The following is a 22661-nucleotide window of genomic DNA, read 5'->3' as shown; positions in this document are numbered from 1 at the left end:
TAACTCAACATCTCATCTTCATCTATCAGATCTGAGGACACATGACTTTCTCAGCACTGATCTGCCTCCCCAAAACCATCATGTCCAAACCTCAAATGGAGAGACGTATATCTCACAAGAAACTGTCCATCAGCCCTCGATATTGACTGAGCCAGAAAAGCTGAAACATTCGAGCAAGCTGAAACACAAACATGATCGAAAGCCTCCATCTTCCTCCAACTCATCTGTCCATCATCACAAGAACACATTATCACCCCCAACCTGCCAGCAAACCATGTCTATAGAAACAGCATTCAAGTACATCAACACGGTGCTGTCCTGCCTGATCTTTGCTGTGGGGATCATCGGCAACGTCACCCTGTTGAGGATTATCTACCAAAATAAAAGCATGAGGAATGGGCCCAATGCTCTGATTGCCAGCCTGGCCTTGGGGGACCTCATTTACATCGCGATAGATATACCAATCAATGTCTACAAGGTAAAACGCTGCATATATCATAGCATTACATTGTGTTCTTCACTTCATGATGGATTATTCCTGGCTGTAGCTGCATGTGCTGAGAGTCTCAGTCAGGAGGTTGAGTGTTACACTGATAACAGCACAAAAATACTCTTCTAATCATGATAACACACCAAACACTCACACTCAGGACACACAGAGTCGTTGGCATCACGTCTATCTGTTAACGCTTTTTGGTTTGTATGTGTTCAGCTTTTGGCGATGAAGTGGCCCTTCGCCGACACCGCCTTCGGTCTGTTCCTCTGTAAGCTCTTCCCCTTCCTGCAGAAAGCTTCAGTCGGCATCACCGTCCTCAACCTGTGTGCTCTGAGTGTGGACAGGTAATGCAAGAAATACAGTCTTCACTTTCCGTACCTCTGAGACAAATGTCCTCATAACGACTCCAGTTTAACACGGTCCCCGTGATGGTAGAAAGACAAGAATAGGCAAGTTTATTAGTATAGCACAATTTACCAACAGGGTGATTAATAGAGACAATTAAACATTAGACAATAAGAAGCACAATTTAAATTGAAATATTAAGGAAACAGAAATAATATTAAATAAAGTAACGTCCAGATTTGGACTAAAGTTAAATTGAAGATGGCTTTGAATAAAACTACTGAAATGCATATGAGAACAGAAAGGTCTTTAACCTGGATGTTCCAGCTCATCTAAGGCTTTCCGCTGGTTTGTTAGAAGCTGAATTCAGCTTTTCCATGTCCACTTCTGACTCTGGGAACTGATTAAAACACCAGATCCAGATGGACTGGTAGGGTTGTAATGGGAGAGGAGGTCTCTGATGTACTTTGGTCCTAAACCATTCAGAGCTTTATAGACCAGCAGCAGAACTTTAAAGTCTATCCTCTGACAGACAGGCAGACAGTGTAAAGACCTCAGAACTGGACTGATTTGGTCCATTTTCCTGGTCTTAGTGAGGACGCGAGCAGCAGAGTTCTGAATGAGCTGCTGGTGTCTAATAGATTTTTTAGGAAAACCCATAAAAACACTGTTACAGTAATCAAGTCGACTAAAAAAATGAAAACCTGGACTAGTTTTTCCAGGTCCTGCTGTGGCATCAGATCTTTTTCCTTCATATATTCTTAAGGTGATAGTCAGCGGATTTTGTTATTTGTTATTATTAACGTGGTTTTAAATCTTTCGGTCTGAGTCCATCACTACACCCAGACTTCTGGCCTGGTTGGTGGTTTTTAGCTGTAGAGTACGAAGTTCTGTGGTGACCTTTAATAGTTTCTTTTTGGTTCCAAAGATGATCACTTCAGCTTTTTAAGCTCATAACTCTTTGCATGCAGGTATCGTGCGGTTGCCTCCTGGTCACGGGTTCAAGGCACCGGTGTTCCCACGGTAACAGCAGTGGAGATCGTGGTGATTTGGCTGCTCTCCATCGGGCTAGCTGTGCCTGAAGCCATCGGATTCAACATTGTGTCCTTCGAATACAATAACACCACCTTCAGGACCTGCATGCTGCAGCCCAAGACGTCCTTCATGACTGTAAGTGTGCGCATGCATCTGTTACACACGTGTGGTTGTCATGTGTGTGTTCACGGCAAGCGGCAACCTCTGGTGGTTTAAAGTGACGCGTATAAGTTAAGCAAAGTGCCAAAAAATGCAGTTTCCCCCTCGTCCACTAGGGGCTCTAAACAGAGCAAATTCCATATACTGTATATAAAGAATGGACGGAGCCTCCGTGATGTCGCCCATAGTATTATGACGAGATGAATTGAAGCTCGGTGGGCGTTTCCTACCATCACAATCTTGCCAGGGGCATGGTTGTTGTCTCGTCCAGAAAATACAAATATGTGCAAAGAGGTGGAGCTGAGAGGGGGATGTGAGCGTCATGGTGGATGATTGACATCTAGTGAACTCCGAGGTGCCTGTAGCTAACATGGCGCTAACAGGAGCTAACCAGCTAATGGAGGTAAGTGGCGGGACGTTTCCATGGTGACAATGTTAGGAACTGTCCAATGAGCTTCAATTCAGCTCTTTAGAAACCTACCGGTCACAAAGGCTCCATCCATCTTTTATATTTTGTTTATGGTTCGTGTCAGTGTGCTGATAGACATCTACAGGATGGGTGACTGTAGCTTCTTTAGAAACTTCAAATAAATCTGTTTCTGAGCTGTGAGGATACTTGCACAAATATTTATAAAATGAAATTGAAGCAAGGTGTTTATTTTCTTATGCACATTTCATACAAGAGAAGTCAAAGTTCATTCAACCATTGTCTTAACCCCTTAGTCCAATTGAGGGACATGGGAAGCTGGAATCATTGGGCGAGACGAAGGGTACACCCTGGATCCCTGCCTGTCATCACAGGGCCACACAAAGATTTACACTCACACACAAAAGGAACAATTTAGAGTAACCAATCAACCTAACATGATGTCTTTGAACGGTGGGAGGAAGCCAGAGTACCATTAGAGAACATGCGAACTCCACACAGAAAGGCCTCTGTTTGAGCCCTGCAACCAGCCAAGGATCGAACCAGCGAGATCTTGCTGTGAGGGCACAGTGCCAACCACTACGCCAACAACTCTGTGTTTTACATGAAACAAACTGAGATAAAAGTGTTCCCAAATAATTAAAGTGTTCACAGAAAAGTGGTCATTTATGTAAACTAGGTTAATATTGGTTTACAACCTGTTAATCCAGACTGCTCCAACAATAAATCTCCAGGTCAAGATGGTCAACAACAGATTCAGTCTTCAGTGCATGAACAACTCTCAGTATATTATGTATTGGGTATAAACACATGAATGGGGCTGGAATGGTCTCTGTGGGGGAAAAAAAAGAAGTCTGGTCCATTTCCACGATCTCCTTGTTGCTGTGCTTCTGGGCGAGGTCACTCAGTCTGATAGTTTGGAACAACATTTCCTGTTTATGTCTCCAGGTCATGACTGGACTAAACAAGTCCAGCAAAGACCCTTGAATCTGAACCTGAGTCAGCTGACTGGCCATCAGTCTCAAGCCAAAAGTCTTTAAAACACAACTGGAACAGTAAAAGTTTAGCCCTTCTCTACTGAATGATACACTGTGACACCAGTGGTGATTTCAGGGCTAATAAAGATAAAAACAAAACAAAAACAACAACAAAAAACGCTATACGTTTTTTTTAAAAAAAACTTTGTTTTTGTTATGTATAAAAATAAAGGCTCCTTTTTTAAATTAACTTGTCTGGTCCAGCATTATAGCAAACAGAATGGTGATCTGGCTGTTTTGTGTTGAACTAATTACTTTCCATAACTATATAAAAAATAAGAAAAAGCAACAACAACAACATTAACACAAACAAAAAACAAACAAAAACAAACAAACAAAACAACACGAACAGCAAGAGTGACAGGTGTTCACATTAATTAACAATGAGTACCATGACTATTTTTGTATATTGTCCATTTCTCTTATAGGTTTTCACATTTTGGAAGTCGTAGCCTTGTAGTGTATGTAAGTTTTTCCATGTTTTAAATTTATTCTACTATCTCTGATACATTTTATTATTTTGTTTATTTTATTGTAATTTATTTATTTATTATTTCATTTTATTTTCAAATAGTCTAATAACTAATATACATTAATGATGGACCTGGTAGGAGAGGTGGGGGCAAAACAAAGAAGAGTAAATACAAGAAAAAAAGAAAGTAAAGAACAAGGAGACAATGATACATCACATAAAGCAACAACAAGGTGCTACAACTTCAATACAAACAAAGTTTATATTCATCGGGAGCACCTATCGAGGGTTAGACAAGCTGGGAAAAAAAAAGTTAAATGCAATAAAAAGATCAGCGCCACAAAGAAAATATAGAAGATCACTGTAGTTCCTGGTGAATAATGGTGTTTGATTTTACTCATAAGTCAGAACTACGGTGGCTGGGAAGTGCAAAACAAAATTTTAAAAAAAAAAAAAAATTGATTTAACAAAACAAATTCACAATATGAAAAACAAATTTAATATATTTCATATTTTCAAATTTCATATTTTATTTATTTATTTTTTATCAAACTTGGTTTTTAAAATTGAAATTTGTTTTTTATATTGTGAATTGGTTTTAAAATGTAATTTTGTTTTGGAATTTTGAAATATGTTTTTTGAAATTTTAATTAGTTTTACATTTCCCAGCCACCGTACAGAAGTCTCCCTCGTTTCTATTTCTAATTCTCAGTAAAACTCTGCATTTTTACTGTTGTTTATTTTTCTCTTTATATCATTTGTAAGACTTCCAACCCCTCCTCTATCCATCCAAACCATCTTTACTTGAAATGACTGGTCTCAGGATCCCTACGTCACGTTTTGTAAAGTTACATAAAGTTACGTAAAGTTACGTAAAGTTTTGTAAAGTTTTGTAAAGTTTTGTAAAGTTTTGTAAAGTTTTGTAAAGTTTCGTAAAGTTACGTAAAGTTTTGTAAAGTTTCGTAAAGTTTCGTAACTTTAAGAAGAATTAGATTTGTGTGTAACTGAACGAAAGCGTCTTATGTACATGACATCAGTTCAACTGAAAAATCATCTACTTGAAGTTAATAGTGAAAAACACCCAGGCAGGTGTGAACTGGGACTAAAAACTAACCTATAACTTTTTCCTCAACAAGTCAATTACAAATAACATGTGCACCCACAGTCACAACCAAGTAGTGGTGGGAAAATCGAATTAAAAAAAAAAAAAAAATCAAAAATAGGGATTTTTTTGCTTCACAATTTTAAAATAGATCTTTTGTGGAATTTTTTTTTTTTTTTAAATAAATAAAAATAATCCATTATAAATTTTTTTTGTCATTTTTATTATTTTCATTGATCTTTTTACTTGTCTTCTTGAGCATTATAGCAGCAGAATGATGATCTGGCTACTGTGTTGTTTTTTCCTCATTGAAATCAAGAAAAATGATGAGCAAAAAAAAAAAGTTGAATACAGTTTTTTGGTTTTTAACCTATAAAAATCAGCAATATGAAAGAATTGTGAGAATCGCAATTTAAATCGAATCGACACCCAAAAAATCAGAATTGAATCGAATCGGGACAACAGCATATCGTCACAGCCCTCCTACCAAGGCTGTTTTATAACATCAAATTAGTCAACGTAGAGGATTTCAATCGTGATAAGAGGAAAATTTAACCAAATAAGTATAGAAAACTATTTCCCACTGTTAGCTTTTATAAAATGGGAGAAGTATTGTCCTCCTATAGTTATATATTTGTTTACCGGCCTGGAGGCGACTATATTTAACCGAGGAGGACATCACTTGAGTCAAGCCTCAAACTTTAGAGATAAAGGTCACAGTGGAGCTTGTAATGCAGACTACAGGAACCTGCATACATGCTATAAAAGTAATAATGGATTACCTGTATTAATAATTTATTCTTTGTCTGATATTGTTTGTTATTTCTGCTTAAAATACTTAGTAAATCATTTTTCACTGAAAACCCAGACTCCCCATCATTGAGAGACTTTTTCCACCAAAAGAATGAATCTGTTTTGCATTATATCTAATTTTAATGTGTTTTGTTGGGATTATTAGTCAGAAATTTGCAGGAAAATCCAAACAGGGGAAGTAAAATGAAAAAAACAAATTATTTAACCACCAAGTGGGTAATATTTTATTTAGCTGGCTAAAAACCGCGGTTGTGCTACAATCTGCATTCTTACCATTGGATACCAGATACTTATCAGAAGGACCCGCCCCTTTTATGCCACATTTTATGATTAAATAAAATGTAAATGGATGGATAATTAAAAATTATCTGGATTTTTTTTTTTTGTTACCAATTTTAACAACATATTAGGTAGTTTTCTTTTTTTTTTTTTTTTTTTTTTTTTTTATCATACTAAAGTAATGCTATGTTGTTTCCAGCTCAAAAAACACATTTCAAGTCGTACTACTTCTGTGACTAAAGTGCAGCTGATTGTGACGTTTAATGTACCGACCAGGGTTTGTTACAGCTTGAAACTTTACTGCTGTTCCTCACCGTCATGTTCTGGTCTGTGCTCCTAATGTTCGTTTCTGCGTTTCAGTTCTACAAAGATGCGAAGGACTGGTGGCTGTTCGGGTTCTACTTCTGCGTTCCTTTGACCTGCTCGGCTGTTTTCTACGGCCTCATGACCTGCGAGATGCTCAGACACGAGAAAGGAAGTTTGAGGATCTCCCTGAGTGAACATCTCAAACAGGTAGACACGATCAAATCAAATCAAAGATACTTTATTCAAAGTTCAAGCCAGCTCGTCCAAGGTTAGACAGTTAATGACAAAAGAAGAACACAGAACCAAGCCGAAACTTCGGCCACGCAGCCAGTTTTACCGGCGCCGCCTTGTAACGGATAATAACAGAGATACATTAGGATCATCGGGGGGTTTGAAAATGATGAAAAAATGATGAGTAAAAGGTTGTTTTTTTAAAAAAAGGATGATGATGATTAGTTTTCTTCTCTGCAGCGTCGGGAAGTGGCCAAAGCCGTCTTCTCCCTGGTGTTCATCTTTGCTCTCTGCTGGTTCCCGCTCCACCTGAGTCGCCTGCTGAAGAAGACCGGCTACAAATCCCACGACGTTCACCGCTGCGAACTCTTAAAGTACGAGCAGCAAACACACACACTTCTCTGTTTCTTCTTCGTTGTCGTCATGCGTAGTCTAAAGTCCTCGTCTGTTGTTGAAGCTTCCTGCTGGTGCTCGACTACTTCAGCATCAACATGGCGGCCATCAACTCCTGCATCAACCCCATCATCCTCTTCTTCGTCTCCAAGAAGTTTAAAAACTGCTTCAAGGTAAAACCAAACGAAATCTCTCAGATTCGTGTGTTTTTGCCGCATGATACTAAAACGTCGGCAGTTTCTGCTTCGTTCTGAGTCGGCGTGACATCACAGCGAGGTCACGGGGTCGGAGGGCGTGAGACATAGATAGTACGCTGTGAGAGAGAGAGACTCTTGAAGATGTTTGGAGGTTGCGTCTATCTGGAGGACAGAAGGGAGTCGACTAAACTTGGAGAGGTCGTGACCTGTGATAAAAGGCTTGTGGGAAGTGAGCCGTTGGCTTAAAGGAGCACTCCACCAACTTTTCACCTAAAAGTCACAGCGATGTTCTTCGTAGGTCTGCGAACTTTCAGACTTCTGCTCCAGGTTTATCTGCTTCATAACGTGGGAGTTGCCGATGTGTCTCCTAGAGAAAGTTTAATCTGGGCTGTAAATGTCCCTCAAAGATCAGTCAGTGACCTCTGTTGTTCGTGTGGACTGGAAAAGTTAGGGTTTTAAGGGTTAATGAAGGGAGAAATGGACATTAAATAATTTTAAAATAACTTGTACATGGGGAAAATTGTATAAGTTAAATGTTGAGATTGAGAAATTTTATAATGTATTGAAATCTCCTTATTTTTCCATTAAATTTAAGCAACATGTTTATTTAAAAGCGCTGCTTTATGGGAATTTTGGAAGTAATGCGATCAACTAAATTTCCACTGAAACACAATAAATTTTCCACATATGCTTGTGTTTGTGTTTCAAAGTTGTACTAAAAGTATTTATTTATAAATATCTTATTCAAACACTAATTTAGAGAAAACTTTGTCTCCAAAATATGGAAAAAAAATATTTTTTTTGTTTGTTTACTGTATTTTCCCTTTTTAAAAGTGATAAATAAAAACATCCAAAATCCCCCCAGTAAAAACATTTGGCTCTAATTTGTGAACAAAATGCAACAAGAACATTGAACCTGATTTAATTAATTTTCAGATTATTCCCAAAGAAAGAAATTAACACAACGGCTACACAATAACTCATTGTAATATTTGAATATTAAAAAAATATTGTCTTAGAGTAAGTTATGAACAGGCAACGTGTCATAGTGGCTGCTGTCAAGTTCAATTTTATTTCATTTCATTTTATTTTATTTTATTTCATTTTTTCATTTTATTTTATTTTTTCATTTTATTTCATTTCATTTTATTTTATTTTTTCATTTTATTTTATTTCATTTTATTTTATTTTTTCATTTTATTTTATTTCATTTCATTTTATTTTATTCTGTTTTATTCTATTCTATTCTAATCTAATCAGGCAACGTGTCATAGTGGCTGCTGTCAAGTTCTATTTTATTTAATTTAATTTCATTTTATTTTATATCATTTTTTCATTTTATTTTATTTTTTCATTTTATTTCATTTCATTTTATTTTATTTTTTCATTTTATTTTATTTCATTTAATTTTATTTTATTCTGTTTTATTCTGTTCTATTCTAATCTAATCTAATGTATTCTATTCTATTCTATTCTATTCTACAGTCATTTAGCAGAAGCTTTAATCCAAAGTGACTTACATCTGAGAGAGAGAAGTAGAGGACAGGTTATAAAAGTTCCTTGACTTTCTCTGGTTTTTTAGCTCATTTCCAGCAACATTACTGGTTTTTTGGCATTTAGTAAGTAAGGAGATGAACTGCTGTGGCTTTAGAATGCAAATCTTTTGCATTCTGGTTGTCCAGGAGCTCAGCTGATGAAGCTATCTTGGATTTTTCCTGTATTGTTTATCTGCAGTTTGTTCAGACAGACCTCGACTCATTCACAAGACATCAGAACATCATGTAACATGATGCAAAGCTGAATTTTTAACTCTTATTCCTTCATTTAAAGTCAAACCATGCATGTTTTTATGGCTAACCTGAACCATATAGTCATTATTACCTAGACGTAATCATATATTTAACTATTTCTGAGTCTGATAATCTAAAACAGTTTGATGATAAGACATAATACACAATGTTGCCAGCTTATTGCAATGAAACATGAATGGATTTAACTTTAAAAAGGTTGTAATTTCATAACTTTTGAGCACCCCTGACAAAACAAATTTGTATTTTCAAAAGGTATTTGAGCCTTGCAATGATTTTAACATTTTACATTATAGTGTTTTATTACTTTTATTTATTTTTAATGTGAACTGCTGTGAGCTGCAGCGTTGTGTGGCCCATACTTGGCTTTGACTTGCCTTGTGAGTGTAGCTGCCAAAAGAAAATGGCCATAATTTATGTCCAGGTCAGAAATTGATATATAGACAATATGTGGCAAATATGACACCTGACCAGAGGTTTTATAAAGTAGAAGTAGAAAGTAGAACTCCTGTCCGGCGGCTCTACTAAACCAGGTGAATTTATTAAGCTGCAGCTCCACTGCAGGTAGATGAGGCTTTAGTGGCAACACCTGTTCTGAATGCACCGATAGATCCAAAAACATGGCAGAACTTCTACTTTATTTTTACTTCTACTTCTATTTTACACCCCTCTGCACCTGGAAAGCCAAAAGCTCTGAAGAAAAGCCCAAATTATAGGTCCATCATGCGTATTGACCCGGTGTGAGAACATAGGGACACCAATCTAATAGCTGGACTTGTCTTGCTGAAATCAGCAATATCTTTCCCTGAAAGTGATATTATAAGGATGGAAGTAGACGTAAAGGTTTCCCAGGTCATGTCCTCAGATCATCCCATCAAGAAAGATGTCATTTACATCACGTATTTAGCCTGCAGGACGCAACATCCATGATTTCTCAGAAGAATTCTGTATTGTTTCGAATTAAATGTGTAATTATTGCAAAACTGTTTGCTATTTGGGAAACTTCATTAATTTCCCCTCGGGGATGAATAAAGTATCTTTGATTTGATTTGATTTGATGTAGAGAACTATTTTCTGCCACTCGCAGAGTGTGGAACTTTTCATCTTTGCCTCTGGGAGCCTCGGCCTCTCCGGGATGCTCTCTGATACCCAGTCATGTGACTGAACTGTGATTAGCTGTGAGGTGTCCCAGCAGGTTGAAAGGTTAAAGGTATACATCTAAAAAAACGATGGAGTGCTCCTTTAACCTAACTGTTCGTGTCTCTCTCTGTTTCTCTGCAGTCCTGTCTGTGTTGCTGGTGTTACTCTGGCTCTCTCTCCAACAGCATGCTGCCTCTCCACCATGGGACCAGTCTGCAGTACAAACACACTGACCACTGAGACCAGAGACTCACTTCCAGCTACCGACTGACACCACAGAGTCTTTACTTCACCCGGGGCATTATTTCTGTTTTCTGAGTTATATTCATGTTCATATTAAATGTGATGCAGTACTGGGTCATGTGGTTCCTGTGTTGTGAACTGGAACTGCTGAAGCAGACGGAGTTCACCATCCAGCCCCAGTGGTGACCTCATGTGGTTCAATAGGAACATTAAGAGGATTGATGAAAACAGTAGTCCGATAATAAAACTGCTGTTCGTTTATTCTTGTTATATGTTTGGTTTTTATTTTGTTTGTTTCATACATAAAGTATCCCAAAGCCTCGTGTACGAATAAGGACCAGCCTGAGTGAATGATCAGCCTCTGGAATTTAACGTCACATTTAAAGTCAGGGTAGGTAATGCTGGGCAGCTAGCAAGATGTGAAAGTGGCACCCATCTTGGCCCCTCCCCCTAGCCCAGACTCCTCCCTCTGCATTGGCTCCTCCCATTTGCTTTGCCCCTCCCCCTCTGGTTTTGCTCCTTGCGTGATCTGAGGCTTTTTTATTTGTATTATATTTTATTTTATTTTCTCTTTCTCTGGTGTTTAGCGGGAGGAGGCAAATAAACTGAGCCGTGTCGGGAAAATCCTTCCTGCATTTTCTCAGACATGTTTGCCTTCCAAGTTTCTTCTTCACTACTTTGTATGAAAACACAATTTCATCCCAACACGCTGTTTATATGCACGGTGTGGCTATCAGGTATGCACTGCTGGAGGGGGAGGAGGGGAGCCGGGAGAAGAAGCTTACGAAATATAAGAAATGAACAACTTCAATTCAGTCCAAACGTTTTGATTGGTCAGTTTTTACAGATTTTCAGTAAACTGAGGGGTCTAACTATATTTCTTATTTTTCGTGATTCCAAAATGTACAGACTACTATCAGGACGAGGAACCACTTCACCCAGAGTAAAGAAAAATGTCTCTGAACAAGATTATTAACTAAAGCTTTAGGTAAAATTGTAATTATTCTTCTGTTCAGGGATCTGCAGCTGCAGGATGAACTTATCGTGTACCTTGTTACATCTAGTGCTACAAGAAAGAGAAAAAATAAAAGCTAGTAAAACAACATAAACTTAACCAAAATTATGTATTTTGTATTTTTGTTTTGTTTTTAAACTTTTATTTAATGTTGTTTGTATTTATCAATAAAGCACTCTTAAAGCGGTCACGAAGACCTGGTTTGGTTTATATGTGTGTGATGATGGATTTCTCACTGCTTTGTCCTGCCATGCACACCAGCTGGTTTATTTAGGGACTTATGGCACGATATTACATCCTTTTCAATTCATCTTTATTTGTATTTTTAAACTCACAAAGTATTAAAATGTCTGGATTTCTTTTGACTTTATGCGACTTTTTAAATTTTTTTTTCACCATTTAATAGTTTTATTCAGATGAGTCTTAATGTCATTATTTTTTATAGTAGCATTTAAACTTCAAACTTTAACATTTAGTTTTATTTCTTAGCTTTAGATTTTTTTTTTAATTTTTTTTTTTACGATTTATTAAAATAAACTGTCTAAACTGTAGATTGTTCTCACTCCTATTTGATAATTTTGTTATAAATTCTTTGTTACATTCGTTTTTTTTTATCCCCTTAAACCCCACAAGTTTGGTCTTTATATATATATATATATATATATATACACTGAATATATATAATATATAATAAGATTTTCCACAATATCTCAGTTTAAAAGTATTAATCACTCATATTTTAAAAAGTAAATGTTACTTTTTATTTTACGAATTATTTTTCAAATTTCCCTTGAGTATTAATTAATTAATTCTTTCATTTCAACAACTATTTTAAACCCCATCAATTAATTTCGTATTCAAAATAGCTTTTTAAAGAATATTTTAGCAGTTAAAAGAAGTTTAATAAACATTTAGCTCATCTTTGTATCATTTAGGTGTAATTCAAGAATTTTTGTTGCATTTTTTACACAATTTATTTTCTTATAATTTTGGATTTTCAAACTGATTTTATCTCAAATTTCAAATTTTGTTTATATAGCCTTCTGATTTAAAAAAAAAAAATTTTTTTAAAAAAATTTATTTGTTTATTTATAATTTTGTAATTTTGTATTTAGTTTCTTTCATGGCGTTCTGATTCTTGTATTTATTTATTTTTTTCTTTCTTTATTTATAATTTTGTGAATGTCTGTAAACATCTTCCACAGCTGACAAAAAAAGGGTTTTGGTGACTTTAAAATGATTTAGTTTGGGATAATTTCATTTCCGTGTGAAAGCTTGTTTGTGTCTGTTCCGCCGAGTCACGTGACGCTGGGCTGAGATTCCTGCTGCTGACGTCGGGACGTAAACCAGGAGGAGAGGACTGGAGCAGACCTGCGGACATCTGCCTCCACGGACGTTTCGCTGAGTGATTTATTGATCAGCCGCTGATCGGGAAGGATTAACGAGGTCGGAGCTGGAGCAGCTGATCGGCGGTTTGCGCGTGCCGTTGTTGGGTGGAGGAGGGATGCGTTGCCTGGTAACAGAAACGGGACTGAGAGGGGAAACAGGCCGAACCATCAGTCTTCATCTTTAGCTGTTCAATATCCGTCTTTCACCTTAATTTAATAGCATTTTTACAGTTTTCCTACCGTGTTAGCCACGTTTTCAGTGTTTACAGAATAAATTAACCGTTTTAGCCAACAGGAAACACGCCTACATGAGCTGACCTCGCTGTACTTTATTATACTAATAGTTTTCGGTAAAAATAGTAAATATTTTACGGGAATTTTAAAGGTTTAAACAACTAAATAAACTAAGAAAACGCACGAATTCACTAGGTTAACATGTCTTTTTTGCACACTATTGCCAACATTAACCAACAAAGTGTTTTAATAGTTTATTGCAAGGTTGGACGTAAATATATATATTTTAATCATATAGATATAGTTTTGGGCAATGTTGACTTGGCGCATGCGCGCACCGTCATTTTGAATAAAAATAAAAACAAACTCAGATCCCACATTTCTCTTAATTTTAAAGCCATTTTTTTTTTTTTGTCTTATTCTGATTTATAGTGCAACACTAAAGCCACAGAAAGTTTTTAAGGCCTACCCATTTATATAATTTACTGTAGATTTTTTTTTTTTTTTTTTTAAAAACATGAATAAATTCATCTGTAGATTGCTAAACCAGGTTATATCTCTTCCAACATTTTTTAAAGAATTCAAATGAGTTATGATAAACTAAACTTTTTGTCCTCTGACTGTGCAGTGTAATAACCCACAGGTGTGACTGCTTACCTGCCTGTTGTCCAGGTGCTGTAGGATGTGCCAGTAGCTGGTGCTCAGGGTGAAGCAGTCATCATGCCGTGTACCTGTGCAGAGTGGAGGCGGTGGATCCGCCCGCTGGTTCTGGTTCTCTATGCTCTGCTGCTCCTGGCCGTGCTGCCGCTGTGCATCTGGGAGCTGCAGAAAGACAAGGTGTGCTTCATCGCCTCCACCTGAGTCACACCTCTTTCTGAGACTTTAACCTTTTATATGCTGAGTGACGATTCTGTGTTCGGGAATCTGAAGCTTTCACGATGTCTGTTCAGGTCGGGACTCATAGTAAAGCCTGGTTCATAGCTGGTGTGTTTGTGTTCCTCACCATCCCCATCTCACTGTGGGGCATTCTGCAGCATATGGTGCATTACACCCAGCCGGAGCTGCAGAAACCCATCATCAGGTAAACACACACACACACACACACACACACACACACACACTTTTCCTTATGTCAGATTCCAAATGCACAACAGATTCAGGTTATTTAAACCACCGTTTCTCAAATGGGGGGTAGTTTTTTGAAAAAAAAAATTTTTTTAAAAATGTTTTCTTTAAAACATCCTTCAATAAAATACTATAAATGTAATATCATATAAATATTTAATACATTCCAATAAATGTAAGTGTACATTCATAAACTGAATTTACATTTAGATTTACAGTATTTCATTCCTCCCAAAATCCCACATTTCTACGTGAATTGAACCCCGCTGTCGCCGTGACAACAAGAAACAATGGAGTCCTGGTTGAAGCGCATAGTAGAGATGTGAAAAACACAATTAAAGTTTAAAAGGCCAAACACAAATGATAAAATGTTGTGTTTCGTGGTTTTTCTGGACCAAAAGTACTTTGCACTGGTTAGGGGGGACTTGGCTGAAAAAAATATTTTACTGTACTGTGTTGCTAAAAGGTTGAGAACCGCTGCTTTAAACCATTAAACCTCTTTCTGATCTGCATCTGGTGTTGGTACAAGGCAAACTTCACATAAATGTTATTATTTAGTTGTTCTACAGACAGTAAGGAGCTTCAGCCTGTTAAATAGAGCTAACTTGGTGGAAGAGCTTTGAATGCTTCCTTGTAGTTTTAAGATGCAGTGAAGAAAGAAAGTTACTTATTAAATTAAATTAAATGTATTTTACTACATCTTCAGACCGTCTTCAGTCAGACAGAAAGGACCGCAAACTTAAAAACACCCAAGTTAGAATCTTGTAATGACCAGTATAACCAGGACAAATGGTTTCAGAAACCAGTTTCAGTCTTCACAGAAGCTTCTGATGGTTTAGTAATCCAATCAAATCTGTTTGTTGTATCAAAATGATTTAATTTAATTATAAAAATACATTAAATAAATCCACCAGGTTCTTCTGTTGATGATGACACATTTATCGTAAACCTAAATGATACTAATTCAGATCTCTGCAGTCACAAAAATAATTAAATACACTAAATGAAATACAATAAATGAAACTTGAGTCGAAAACAAAATTAGAATTACTGACGTATTAAAGAGCCACATTGCTGTTTTAGGATGTTAGTCATCTATTTAACTCTTTCATGCTTAGTGGCCATAATATAAAAACCTATTGACATGCTTTTTTCTTGCATATTCATGAATTAAGATGGTATTTTGTAAATAAACCACATCAGTGATGTAAGTGAGTCATCCAATACGTTTCCACTCGCTGGAAAATAAATACATATATGATATCATTCAACATAATGTAATGTTAGGCACGTTTGTCTTGACGATAAATAGGAAAAGAAAATAATGCAGATAGATTTTATAGAAGATTTACATAATATAATTATGGTTATATATTTTTTTTATGAATATTGCAAATGTCTGTAGAAGTAAAATACTGTATTTTAAAAAAATGTTGCATTGTTTTTTATTAATTCATGCATGAAAGGGTTACTATTTCTAATAAACTGAGGATTTTTCTCTTTATGACCCAGTTCTGATACATCAAGACGACACATATGCTCAGTTAATGTGGTAAACATGTAAAAAAAAGCTAAACAGAGAGGATTGTAAGACACAAATCTGGTGGTAAATCTGGAGCCTGGCCTGGTTTTGACTCGGCTCATGTCTCGAAGGGCTTTTGAAACATTTCTCCTCAGTAAACATGATTACTGGAACAGCGTATTTAAAGATCAGTCCGACAGCTGATGCCTGAGTTTATAAACCAAAAACAAAAAAATCTCTGCCATCCTGACGTGTCGAGAATCGTCCTGAAACACGTCCGTGAGAATAAACTGATGTCATTTTCTTCTCGGAGCCTCGATAGCGATGAAAAACTTCTTGCTTCTTGTGGAAGACCACCTAGTGGCCATTTTTTGAACTGCAACAATCATATTTGGTGTTAAACTTTATGCATTTTTAGAAAATTATTTTAAATTTGTTGAAGGTCAAATAAAAACTTAAATAAAAAAAAACAACAACAACTAATATGTCGTGGTTCAGGAGTTAAAGGGTTAAAGAGTGTCCCTGGAGGTAAACTTTGACTTACATGGAGAAAACGTGATTTTTTTAGGTTGTACATCTTTTACAAGAGCAGCAAAGGATTGTTTTTCAGTCCTTTGCTGCTCCTCTCCCAGATACGCTGAAACTCAGGCAGAGTGATCTCTCCAGTCCCGAAGTCTTGGCACCGCCTTCCTGTCCATCAGAGTTGATTTAAAAACACGACTGCTGGTTTATAAAGCTTGAAATGACTGAAAACCAGTTTGGATTTGTGATTTTATTAACAACGTTCCATCAGTAACATGTTTCCTTTTTGTTTCCAGAGTTTTGGAAGCTGCTATAAGTGTTATGCTGCATATTAGGGGTGGAAAAATCAAATCGAAAAATAAAAAAATCGGGATTTTTTTTGCTTCACAATTTTTAAATAAATTTTTTTGTTAAAAAAATCTTTTTTTTTTTTTTTTTTCAAATAAATGAAAATAATCCATTATAAAATCTACAGCAGCAGAATGATGGTTTAGCTACTGTGTGGTTTTTTTCCTGATTAAAATCAAGAAAAATGAAGAATTAGAAAAAAAATTTTTTTTATACATTTATTTTGTTTTTAATCTACAAAAGTCATTAGTATCAAAAAATTGTGAGAATTGCAATTTAAAGCGAATCGGCAGCCAGAAAAATCAGAATCGAATGGGGACAGAAGCGTATCGTCACAATCCTGCTGCATGTAGATGGAGAAGCGTCTCCCGTAAAGCCGCAGCTCTGCTGCAGATTTTTAAACCAAATCTTTGCCTTCCTGTTTCACTGCATCTGATTGAATTAAACAAAAGAGCTGCACCTTTTAATGCACTTATATTCTCTGTGAAGCACTCTGAATCACTTTGCTGCTCATTATTTATTTATTTTACAAATGAAACCCACACTAGACCTCATGGTTGTTCTTTTTCTGCAACACGCCGTGGCCCGTTCACCCCACATGAAATGTTCACAGGCAGGATTTCTGTTTCCAGATGAGTCATCCGGATGAATCAGTCTCACTTTGAGAGATTCGATTTAGTATTAATTTAGTTGGAATGACTTGTTTTCTCTGGAAATCTAGTTTCACTAAATATACAAGTGAGGAAGGAAAGGTAAACCTGCCGGATCTGTCTCTCTTACTGGTGATGTGAGGAGGAGAAATGAGGAGAAATGTGTCCAGAAGCAGGCGTTTCAGAACATCCTGATCAAGGACGAAGGAGAAAAGAAGCTTCACATTCTGCAAATAAGAAGCAGCAGCACAAAGATAAAAACTGGAGCTGATCCTCAGATATGTCATCTGTCATCCCTGCTGTGTTGTTTCGGTTTATGATGAACCAGCTCCAGATCTGGACCTGATGTCACAAAGTGCGTCGCAGTAAAAGATAAAAGAGACATCGTGCTTTAGAACTGAAGCGAATGAGTTTGTGATTTTCCTAAAGCCTCCAGATTCTCCACAGATCTTACGCCGACTGGAAGAAAAAGGAAAATACCAGAAAGTCAAACAAACAACATCTGGTTCTGTCTCTTCTTCCTCTTCCAGGATACTGTGGATGGTTCCCATCTACAGCTTGGACAGCGTGAGTACACTCGCAAACACACACTGTTCTGCTTCACCATTCGTTCCACCGAGTTGCCATGGCAACCGGGTCTAATTGGGAACGACTGGCTTGATGTCACAAGACCGGATGTCAAGTTCCACGCTGACCCGTCTCACATCTGTTAACTCCATTACAGCAAACAAGATTCTCTGTTTTTCCTCATGTGACTGTGGACACGCCGGGAATTACTTACAGTTCATCGCTAACCCCCTCCTCTTCCTCCTCTTCCTCCTCTTCCTCGTTCAGTGGCTGGCCCTGCGATACCCCAACCTGGCCATCTACGTGGACACATGCAGGGAGTGCTATGAGGCCTACGTCATCTACAACTTCCTGGTGTTCCTGCTGAACTTCCTCAGTAACCAGTATCCCAGCCTGGTGCTGATGCTGGAGGTGCAGCAGCAGCAGCCACACCTACCGCCGCTGTGCTGCTGCCCGCCCTGGCCGATGGGAGAGTGAGACGGGGGGGGAGCAACACAAGGTCGCAGTTTCTGATGAGGGGATTGGTGTAAAAGTCTTAATGCTCTGTCTCCGTCTGTCAGGGTGCTGCTGTTCAGGTGTAAACTGGGAGTCCTCCAGTACACAGTGGTCAGACCTGTCACTACTGTGATAGCACTGTGAGTTTCTTTATGTCATCATCATTATTTAAAATTTTAATATTGGTGAAGATGTTGCAAGTTTACCTCAGTAACCATGGTGATGTGGCTTTAAGTTTCATCCTGTCACTATGAGACAGTTTCCTCCTGTAACCATGGTGATAGGGTTATAAATTTCCTCTTTGCAGTGGTGACAGCAGTCCTCGTGTAAATTCTGTCACTGTACACGAGCACTACATCTCTGCTTGTAACCATGGTGACAGCAGTTTAAATTTCCTACTGTTACTATGGTGACAGCACTGTAGGTTTTCCTCTGTTACAGTGATGATGGTGCTAAAAGTTTCCTACTTTCAAGCGGCAGCATACTTAAAATTTCTTGGCATTACCATAGTGATAAGGCTTTAACTTTATTTAGTTTGTAACCACGGTGACGGCAATGTAAGCTCTTCTCTGTAACCTTGGTAATAGCTGTACAAGATTCCTTCTGTTTCCATGGCAACACGCAGTACATTTCTTGACATCACCATAGTGATCAAACTGTAACGTTACATCTGTTACCATGGTGACGGGGCTGACACTCTGACTACAGTGTTGGCATGTCACCGAGAATTTCTGCCTGTAACTACAGCAATGATGCTGGAAGCAGACTTTTGTAACCATAGTAACAGCTCTCTAAATTTACTTCCCGTAACCATGGTGATAACATGTTTCCAGTGTAAATGTGTGAAACTATGGTGTCTTTTTTTTATTTAGCGGTAAATTAATTAGTGGAGCATTTGCAGTTGTTTTCTCTCTGTGATGTAACAGTAAAACACAAAGGATGCATCACCATGGCAACGTAGAAAGAGATGCTTTGTGCAATAAAATGTAATTCAGTGTGTACTTCAATGGAAAACTATGTCATCCTGACCTTCAGTAAGCACCTTCACTTCCCAACGAAGTCGCAGAACAGTCAAAGAAGGAAGTAAAAATAGAGACGTGGACATGAGTTACATGATTAAGATTCTTTCTATGCAGTTTTACCTGAAGATAACCTGACTATAGAATACAGCAGAAGGATAACTGAGGGCATGCAGCGATACTACAGTCACTATGAGCGCTGATGACTAAAGATTAAACATATCCTGAAAACCATATTACAGACCTGACTTGATGATGCGGTGAGTTTAACATGTGACTCCGTCTGTCTGCAGCATCTGTCAGCTCTGTGGAGTTTATGATGAAGCCAACTTCAGCTTCAGAAATGCTTGGTCCTACCTGGTCATCGTCAACAACATATCCCAGCTGGTAATGACACGTCCCAGACACAACATGTTGATAGAATACGTTATAAAGCTCTCCTTAGAGAAGTGACCGACACGTCTCTCTCTCTTTGCAGTTTGCCATGTACTGTCTGGTGTTGCTCTACCGAGCTCTCAGGGATGAGCTGACTCCCATCAGGCCTGTGGGCAAGTTCCTCTGCGTCAAACTGGTTGTGTTTGTCTCGTTCTGGTAAGATGACTGGATTTTAATGCTCTATGTATATTTACTACATGTTTTCAGAGCAGATATGCTCATGTTTCCTGCAGGCAGGCAGTTCTGATCGCATTTCTGGTGAAAGTCGGTGTGATCTCTGACAAACACACCTGGGATTGGGACAGCGTGGAGGCCGTGGCGACTGGACTGCAGGTAAACTCATTTATTTACTCATTTATGAACAAATAACAGCTGTTGTCTCTCATTACTGCCCCGATGTTAATGTTGTTTAACCAACACAGGACTTCATCATCTGCATAGAAATGTTTCTGGCAGCCATCGCTCACCACTACACCTTCACCTACAAGCCCTACGTGCAGGTAATGCTGGTTACCACTACACAAGAGATCGTAGGAGGGTTGGAAAGGGTATATTTGTTTTACACTCTAATAGTTTGACAGCGCATACTTTAGATAAACTCCTAAAATGGACGATTCTGTCATTTTCAGTCTCATTTGTAGAATGTTTGTAAATAAAAACTATTAAAATCTAGAATCAAATTTGGTGAGAAAAAAAAGAGATTTTTCTTAAGACATATTCCACCCAGCTTTTCCATCCATCCATCTCTGATCTGTCTCTTTATGTGGTGCTTCAGGAAGCAGAGGAGGGGTCGTGCTTTGACAGCTTTTTGGCCATGTGGGATTTCTCTGACATCAGAGCCGATGTCACAGAGCAGGTCCGCAATGTTGGTGAGTGTCAGTCTGATTATATTTTAACCGAAGCTGTTGAAGAAAAAAGAACAAGCTGTACATGTGTTACGGACCATCTCAAAAGCTGAAAGGAATAAGGGAGGCAGGCACAAAGTAGGTGCTAAAAAAATAAGCTTCTTTCAGGAAACCTGAGTAAATTAGACACTTTACCCAAACAAAACCAACCAAAGCAGAACCAAGTGCCACGCCTTCACACAGCCAGGGTGATCTCCCAACCCAAAACTTGGGAGACAAACCGAGCTCTGTCTTGGTGGAGCTTTTAACTCCCAAGTGTGGCTCATGCAACTTATAATGACAGCACCTGCAAACACTCAGAGAGACAAACAATTAAACAAAGTCAAAGTAATGATGGGGCCGTCACACATCTGTTTGTTTACCTCAGAAGATATTTAACAACTTAACGCCTAAAATATCAAACTTAATGCATGCCTCTCAAGTTTGTTTTTTCCTCCACGAGAAGTGAGAACTATGTTCTTGCTGTCGAAGCTGCAAGAACAAGAAAAAAATCATTTTTCGTCAGGTCTGTTCATCAAGCTTCGTCTGCAGCAGGGGGGGGGGGGGCACTGCTGGTGGTGATGTCTGCTTTAATGTGCAGCAAAGCCGGTTATTTCATATTTAACGAGAAACTTTGTATGCGGCCGTGTGTTTTAAGGCCACATGTTGTAAAACTGTTCCTACTTTTTTACCTCTGCGATCAATTTTTTTTTTTATCAAAACAATGTTTTACCTGCAACAGCAAAAATGCGAAAGCGGCAACTTTCCGCTTCATGCTTTTCCATGGTAACCACACCCATCGCAAAATGTTCGAACTTTCATATGATACTTCTTGGAACCCCACAAGAAAAAACTTTTGCCATCCTGACGTGTCGAGAATCGTCTTCAAACATGTCCGCGAGAAGAAAATGTCGTCATTTTCTTCTTGGAGCCTCGATAACAGTAAAAGACTTCTTGCTTCTCGTGGAGGATGTAACAAGTTTTATGAGACCTTTCACGCCACCATCTGGTAAATACTACGTGGTCTTCTGCCTCCTAGTGGCCACTTTTTGCACTGCAACAATCATATTTGGTATTAAACTTTATGCATTTTTAGAACTTTCTTTTAAATTTGTTGAAGATCAAATAAAAACTTAAATTTAAAAAAAAATCTAATATGTTGTGGTTCAGGAGTTAAAGGGTTAAAGAGTATCCCTGGAGGTAAACTTTGACTTACATGGAGTAAACGTGATTTTAGGTTGTATATCTTTTACAAGAGCAACAAAGGATTGTTTTTCAGGCCTTTGCTTCTCCTCTTCCAGATCCACTGAAACTTGTTTTTGTTTAGAAATTGACATTTTCCCTCCTCTCCTCCCCCCCTCCTCCCCCTCAGGTCGTACCTTCCTTGGTCGTCCAAACAAGATGTACTTCGGTTCAGCAGCTCGACCTGAACATACTGAGCACACGGGCCTCCTCAACGCCACCTCCCAGGATCCCATCGCCGCGGCAACCACATCCATGCCCTCCTCTCCTTCGTCAAGTGGGCGGTACCAAGGCCTCGGCCACACCCCCGCCCCTCACTCCATCTCCGCCCCTGCAGGGTTCACTTCTTCATCCTGGGAGAACGACAGCGATGGCTCGCCTCCACAACCGGCTGTTGGCCAATAACAAACACATGGAGAAAGAAACCATTAAAACCAGAAAGAAACTGGAAACATGGACTCCTCTGAACTTTCCTCGTCATGTTTATGAAGAAAAGCAGAGAAGAAGAAGTGCGTCTGTGATGTCAAAGCCATGTTTGTTTGGAAACCAGTGTCGTTTTTAAACAGCTCAGATCTAAACGTATGAAATCTGTATTTTGCCGTCAGATTGTGTAGTTTTGAAAGATGTAGGTTCTTCAGTAGAGGACGATGCAGGTTGTTCTCATGGTTTTATCCTCCCTCGGTGATGAAGTGTCCTTCAGATAGCTTTTACTGTTTGTTCCGAGTGTAAATA

General features: G+C 38.1%; 2 protein-coding genes across 2 annotated transcripts; both read left to right on the top strand.

Moving 5' to 3' along the window:
- Positions 1-274: 274 nt before the first annotated feature.
- On the top strand, positions 275-10480 carry ednrab (endothelin receptor type Ab; the record flags this gene model as incomplete). Its single annotated transcript, XM_079258134.1, has 7 exons — positions 275-478; positions 713-840; positions 1813-2011; positions 6526-6678; positions 6943-7076; positions 7160-7268; positions 10382-10480. The coding sequence occupies 7 exons, from the start codon at positions 275-277 to the stop codon at positions 10478-10480; spliced, it is 1026 nt and encodes a 341-aa protein (XP_079114260.1).
- A 3360-nt stretch (positions 10481-13840) lies between these two features.
- On the top strand, positions 13841-22334 carry LOC306769287 (transmembrane protein 184C-like; the record flags this gene model as incomplete). Its single annotated transcript, XM_079257853.1, has 11 exons — positions 13841-13957; positions 14071-14201; positions 17818-17854; positions 18122-18327; positions 18415-18489; positions 19662-19755; positions 19847-19959; positions 20037-20136; positions 20226-20303; positions 20579-20672; positions 22060-22334. 11 exons carry the CDS (start codon positions 13841-13843, stop codon positions 22332-22334), a joined length of 1320 nt encoding a protein of 439 aa, XP_079113979.1.
- Between the last annotated feature and the right edge of the window lie 327 nt (positions 22335-22661).

Source organism: Telmatherina bonti (genome assembly GCF_933228915.1).
Source record: "Telmatherina bonti genome assembly, chromosome: 18".
NCBI classification, from domain to species: Eukaryota; Metazoa; Chordata; class Actinopteri; order Atheriniformes; family Telmatherinidae; genus Telmatherina; species Telmatherina bonti.
Note: the sequence above shows the minus strand (reverse complement) of the source record. Positions and strands in the feature narration are given on the sequence as shown.